Source organism: Amphibalanus amphitrite, unplaced genomic scaffold, assembly GCF_019059575.1.
Source record: "Amphibalanus amphitrite isolate SeventyFive unplaced genomic scaffold, NRLGWU_Aamphi_draft 000375F_arrow, whole genome shotgun sequence".
Lineage (NCBI taxonomy): Eukaryota > Metazoa > Arthropoda > Thecostraca > Balanomorpha > Balanidae > Amphibalanus > Amphibalanus amphitrite.
In genome coordinates this window covers 469856-476697 of record NW_024881869.1, presented here as the reverse complement: position 1 = coordinate 476697, position 6842 = coordinate 469856, and the positions used below count along the sequence as shown (strand labels likewise).

Sequence of the window (6842 nt, the reverse complement as noted above, 5' to 3'; positions counted from 1 at the left end):
CCCAATCGAAGGAGTGGAGCATGGCGCCTCTATTTGCAGTGAGTTCCGACCGACTGATAACATTATCTTTGAGTTACCTATTGCCGGTTTTGTCGAAAAAAAAAGAATTCCTACCACGCAGTCTGCTGAGGGCTGTACAATGTACATTATCATCATTCGATGCCAGTAGCGGCGGAACCCCTTCAATTAAGGGGGGGGGGCACTGCCGACTTTTGGTCCCATTCCCATTCTGGTCTCAGCCTGTCCCGTAGCTCATTTGGTAGAGCACCGGACTCCCGGTAGTGAGAGCCCGGGTTCGAGTCGCTCCGGCGCTCGATATATGAGACTCCTGACGGGGATGGTCTGCGGTTGGTGGGAGCATCCGTAGCCAGTTGAAGTCAGTTGAGTGGGACAGGCCGTGTCCGGCTTTGAAGGGCACGTTAAACTTTGGCATCTAAATTCTCCCGTTACCCGGAATTGCGCGATCGGACTGTAGGGGTCGGGGTCTACGCAACAAGCTCTGCTTAGCGTGGGCGTCGGCTCTGTCAATCCGTCTATTCAAACATTCGAACTAAATTTATAAAAAATCTTTCCATGCAACGCCCATAGGGCTAATGTTAAAATGCAAAAATCAAAGGGGGGCACGGTGCCCCGGTGCCCTCCCCGTTCCGCCGCCTATGTTCGATGCGTCTTGACAAAACAATAGGACGCCCGGTCTCGCCAACATACGTGACACCACAATCACAAGAAGTCAGTTGTAAATGACACCTTTTTGCAAATCCTTTGGTGGTACGTCCCTGGCTTTAACTAGTTTGTCCCTGAGTGTTGACTTCGAGCTAAACCTATCCTAACCGAATTTGGTGCGGCGCTAAAATCCTAGCAATTCTTTCGCTGGTTCCTTTGACGTAGGGGATGCTAATGTACCGATGTACGTATATAGTACGGGGTCGTTCAGTTGTCTGGTCGTCCGGTACGGCCGGATCTGTCCGGTCGGGTCGCCCAGCGGTACAGGAGAAAAATAGCTTCTTTACACACAGTCAGTCCGCTAAACGATTTATTTATTATCAAAAAATATTTTCACAATGAAACTTATAATAAGTGAATTTAGTACCTAAGAGGGCATTGTTTGGGGAAAACGTTAGCTTTTTATTCTAGTAAGGAAATAATCGACTAATTTCAATTAAAAGTTCTTTGCAATCAATGAAATAACTCAACTCAGTCTCAAATACTCGCATCTCGTAACCTTCCGATGTCTGCAAACAAGTTGTCGATAGTGTTTGCGAGCTGGAGATGTGACTATCAATTTGGTTTGAGCAGATCCCTAGCATCTTGGTAGTGCTGCATTGCGCGGTGTCTTGATGAGCCCCTAGGAGGCAGACTGTCGCAATGCCACCGCCAACGGCTATAAAACCAAACAGCTCGGCACGACGACCTTATCAAGTTGGCTGTCCCACTTCCCAGCATAGCGATTCTGAGGGCACCGTCAAAGCTGCTCCACTAGCACCGGCCAAATTACCCCGCATTGCAATTCTGAAAAGTTTTGTCTACACTCTATAAAATCGTTACGGTTATACGAAAATGCGTGAAATTACCTACTCTTGAAGTTGAGCGAGCATCCTACCTAAGCAATGGGACCACAATGTCGAAATTTGTCTACTCGAATTCCACATGCTATACAATTTTTCGAACGGAAGTGAAAGCTACCATTTTCTAATCAAATTCATGTGTTATTGATTTTGAAGAAAATTAAGAAGGGGAGATTTTTGAAAATTTGCCACGGATTAGTTCCACGCATGACACATGAATAGAGGCTAGATTTTTTTCATTATATTTTGTCGGATATCGTAAAGGTGGGGGCGGCCAAATTATACTGCCGGCCAAATTACCCCATGCTCCCCTAGGCCCTACCTATGTATACCTAAGACTGAACTCTGAAGTCAATCCGGGAACATTGAAACTGCTTACTGCTCTCGGCGCCGGTAACGATCTAATCCCATCCCTCTGGAACGTGAGCTTTTATATTGGAACTCCTTGCAAGGTCTGACACAACACAGTAGGTACGTTTTCATATGGCCGATATCTATTTATGTCATATGTGACATACATAATGGGTCGATTGAGGTCATCTGAGTTCAGCACACATGACTCTATGAATTATCTGCTGAATCGAATGATATGCAATGTGTCCCCCTTCGACAAACTTCCTGACCTGAGCGGCCTCGGCCTCAACTTTAAGCTGAGGTCAGCAACCAAGATGACCTCTCCCATATAAAGGTTTAACGCGTTTGGTAAAGATAAACATAACAATGTCAAAGTGGTCGCTCTACGTAAAATGTATTTTCGTCACATTATGTACAAAGTGCTGTCTCGATTAAACAAATCATCCACAATAACATACTGACACCTAAAGTGACGGACAGGTTCCTTGGACGCCTCGCTGCCTCCGGCTCACATAGTTAGGATCACAGTAGAACCAGTCAACACTCAAACATTCTAATACTACAGACAGAGCTGCGGAGTCGGTAACTTTTAAGGGACTCCGACTCCGACCCCGTAAAATGAACAAGTTGTCGGAGTTCGTCGTCAAAACAACGTCGGAATTGACTCCGTAGCTGGAGTCGGAGTCGGAGTCGACTCCGACTCCAGCTCAGACTTCGGACGTTTCCGGTTTCCCTTTACGTTCATTGCATCTTTTTCTCTTGCCTTAAATAATCCTATGCGCGTTTCAAAGACATGCATTACAAACATAACATGGAGAACTATAAGCAGGCTCTGGCCCTGGCGCAGCCGTTGCCCTCTGCTTTTTCGCTGACAACGCTCGTTCAAAAAAGAATTATTGCCTTAGCTTCGACAATACCTGGTTTGGAAAGATCAACGAACGATTTTTTCAAGCAAAGAGGTGTCGGGCATGCCATTAAGCCATGCAATATTGACTCCGACATCAGGGTCAGAGCCGGATAAGATTTTGGCGACTCCGACCACGACTCCGACTCCGCGCAGGACTGTCGACTCCGACCGACACTCGATCGACACTCGTCGCGGTTCGTTGTGGGTCGCAGTGGGTGTTATGATTTGAGACTGCATCGGATCATTTTAAACTCCTCACCGATGAGCGTCTTGAGTTCCTGCACGTATTTTTCAGCCGTATCTTCATCCCCTTCATGGAGCGATTTGAAAGTGTCGACGGCTGCCGCGACTGTCCGATCATGTTGACGCAGCAGACTGTCATCGTTTATGCCTTCTCCAGAAATCGTCGAGCTCAGCACAGTTCGGTAGGATTTGAGAGCCACTTCCACGGCCTTCATGTTGCCACGTACGGCTCGTCGATCCTCAGCGTCTTTCATGACCTCGTTGTGGTACTGCATCAGGCGAAAGCGTGCACCGATGACACAGGTTAACCAATAGCGACTGTCCCACTCGACTGTGTGGTTTTTGCTCCTGGCGTCAAACTTGTTCATCGCTTTCTCTTTGGCAGTGGCGTGAGCCCTTCTTAAATTGTCTCGAGTGACGAAGCCGTCGACGTCGGCAACAGCTTTCATCGCGTTGATGTACATCTCCGTACAGGTCTTTACGAGCTCTATGATGTACTGCTGGCTCTCTTCCTTCTTCTTCTTTTCAGCTGCCTGTTCCTCCTTCTTGCGTTTGCCAGTGTTCTCACGATCAATATCATCAAAGCACTTCTCAATGTCTTTCAGCAGTATCTTCAGGCCGTTCTGTACCAGAGAGTCGTTTCCCGTCTTTTTCTGTGCGTGGAAGGTTGCCTCTGCCTTCGCTGTGGCTTCCTTGTGTTGTCTCATCAGCTCGTCGTCATTCAACGCGGGCTGATCCTCACGAAACACACTGGCCATCGCCTCTACATATTGTTCTTTGGCGGCCTGTACTGCGGGATACAGACAAGCGATCGTCGCGTACACCACGTCCTCCGGCTTCGGCGGCTCCTTGCTGGAGAACAGTTCCACATATTTGGTGATGAGCCTGCACAGGTCGCCAGTGGTGAGGCGCTCGCCCGCGACAACCTTGATAGCTAGATTCTCTGGCGCCAGAGTCTCTTGGATCAGCTCAATGAGTCTGGCAGAAAATTCATTGATAAGCTGACGACTCCTTGTCCCCTGCAGTAAAGCTGACCGGTGGCGAAGTATTTCTGGTACGAACAGCAGTGCTGGTGGGAACACAACTGCTAGCGGGAGCACACCCAGCAGACCAGAACCGTCAGGCGCGGAAGGAGAGTGATCGCTGGGAGGCCCAAGAAACGGCAGGAGGAATCCGTTAACGTCATTGAAGCAGTCACCTATATGCTGGCGGGCCATCTCGATTTGCTTATTTGTTGTACCGTTCTGCAGGAGCCATTTCTTCACAAGTTGGTCACCCCCACCAGCCCCGACTGGAAATTTGTCTATCGCCTTCCAGTCGTGCACAACAAACATGAGCTTTTGAAAGGCCGGAGCGTTGGTGCTCTTCGACAGCGTTTGACCAAACTCTATGGACTGCCTCAGCTGCTCCAAAACATCGTCACTCAAGTCGTCCACGACGTTGAAGATCTGCAGCGAGCTGAGCAGAGTGGCGAGGGCCTGCACCGCCTGCGACCGCGGCGCGTCATCAGCGGCGCCCTGGGTGTCCATGAGCGCGATGACGGCCTCCTCCCCGGTGGGTAACGTCACGGGAAACAGGTGCGGCCACAACTCGATGCCGCTGTTCCGTGATGGACGGTCTTCGTTTCCTCTTGTAGAGCCGCCACGATCGTCTGTGCTCCTTGTGGATGGATCGAGATGCCGTAGCATCATGTCAAAAATCATTGTCTTGCCGGGGTCGGTTGTACCCGTTACTGATATCACTATCACGGGTTTATCGGCGTGTTCTGTCCCAAGGATGCTCTCCAGGGTGTCCGAACAGAGCGTGAAGCCTCCAGTACCATTTTCTTTGAGTATCTGCTTGGCACTGACAGGTATCTGAAAGGTAAGGAAAGGTGTAGATTAACACTTAACCATGATATCGCCGTGACTGATATCTGTTACGCAAACCTACCTACTTTATGTCTTGGAGGTTCAGGACGCAGTGGAAAGCAAATTTTGAAAGGAAAGACACAAAATACCTACTTTTTTAGTTGGCAATTTCATTGATCATGTACCTTCCTATGTAACCACTTTCGCACGCAACTCGTATAGTCGCCCCCGAAATAAGGTTATTAGCATGTGTTTACTGTTAACTTAGGTATATGAGGCATACCAACAAATATGTAGCTGCCAACCAATGTATGTGTAACTAGATGGCAAGAGCTACCTTAAACGCAGAATACCCCCTCGGCCCTCAGTGATTTTGCTTGTTTTATGTTCGCTGTTCGCCATCTGAATAACATAGGTAGTAAAGCATTGAGCATTGAGCAATGAGTAGTTACCTAGGAAGCCTAACTGTCCTGCGTTGGCTACAATGACCAGTGGTATAGAATGACACTTACCCGTTACCACTCAGCTAATACCTGACGGCGGTGCGAGTGATTTGAAAACTCCCACATAACTAATTTTGTTTTACAATCACTCCCTGACACCGCACTCTCCGTCACTCCTTACGCACTCTGACCTCTCTCACCTGACTCATGGTGCCGATGTTGTGCTGGTCGTGCCGGCTGTAGAGGTAGACGGAAAACTCTCCTTCAGCTCTTCAGCTCAACTAGACAATAAGATGACTTGTGCACCTGTCACTGCCTGCTGCCGACCTAACCTGAAGACTGGACGGCTGGGAATGCGCGACAATGCAGCCGTGATTCGGAGTGGGGGGCCCGCCCCGCGGAGGCCGCTTAATAAACAGTAGGTGGAGATCGGTAGTTCCCCGTTCCCCGGGCGGCCCACACACTGTCCGAGTGGTGAGGTATTGGCATCGGTTGACGAATGCTGCGGTACAGAGCCTCGTCTAAGGGATTTCGGGGGGGGGGCGGGTCAAACATGATATTTTAATTTTTATCACTCCTTCGCCACCCATAATCAGGTGACCAGATGAGTTGGGTCACTACGAGTACTCACTGGCGAGCTGCCAGTTGATAATTTGCTACTTAATTCTCTGAAAATCACAAAACTAGCATTTCCGTGCAATAGCCCTCTGCCTTATACGCTCAGCAAGCCGAAAAATAACTTCAAAGTGAAAAGTCAAAGTCGTTCTAAACACTCTCAAGAAAGTCGCTGTAAGCACTAAAACACCGGTTTACGAGTACAGGTAAAAATGACACACCGAATCGGAAAATCCCGCCCGTGACCCCTCTTTGTGTACCTGAGGTCATATCAGGTCATGACAGGTCCCCATGAGTCTTTTGACAATAACTTTTGATAGAGACATGCCAGAGCGATGTAAACACCTCATGTGTTCAGCTCGACCGGATAGACTGATATGCAGCATTACCTTTCCCGGTCAGGTCCTTGATGGCCTAATGGCCTTGACCTGAGGTCAAATTTTAAAAATGACCTTTCGAGGTCAACTTATAATTTGTTTGACGCGTCTCGCCGACAGAAGCACGATGCTGGCAAAGGTAAGGTCGTAACTCCTTTGAGTCAAAAGCTATTGCAGAAAAACATTTTTCGTGAAAACGACTATTTTGTAATTTTCTCCTTCTGAACGCCATTGGCGCGGGAACGGGGGGGGGGAAGGCAGTACAACTCTGGGGCCGTGGGGGCGGTGCCCCCATAACTTTGAGACGGAATAGGTACCGCACTTTTTATGCAAATGTTTTCTTTTTTTTTGCAAAAGTCAAGGGATGAAAAATAAGTGGCCTAAAACCGGTGAGAAAACTAGATTTAGGGGTACCCTAGGTTGATCTCTATCGTGGTGTGCCCCCCCCCCGTCTGAAAGCAGTTCCCGCGCCCCTGCTGGAGGCTAAA

The 6842-nt window shown here is 48.7% G+C and overlaps 1 protein-coding gene across 1 annotated transcript; it reads right to left on the bottom strand.

Moving 5' to 3' along the window:
* Positions 1 to 2294: 2294 nt before the first annotated feature.
* LOC122389871 (atlastin-like) lies at positions 2295 to 5770 on the bottom strand. Its single transcript, XM_043382332.1, has 2 exons — positions 5563 to 5770; positions 2295 to 4925 (listed from the first exon to the last, which is right to left on the bottom strand). Exons 1-2 carry the CDS (start codon positions 5569 to 5571, stop codon positions 3045 to 3047), a joined length of 1890 nt encoding a protein of 629 aa, XP_043238267.1. The 5' UTR covers positions 5572 to 5770; the 3' UTR covers positions 2295 to 3044.
* Positions 5771 to 6842: the final 1072 nt, after the last annotated feature.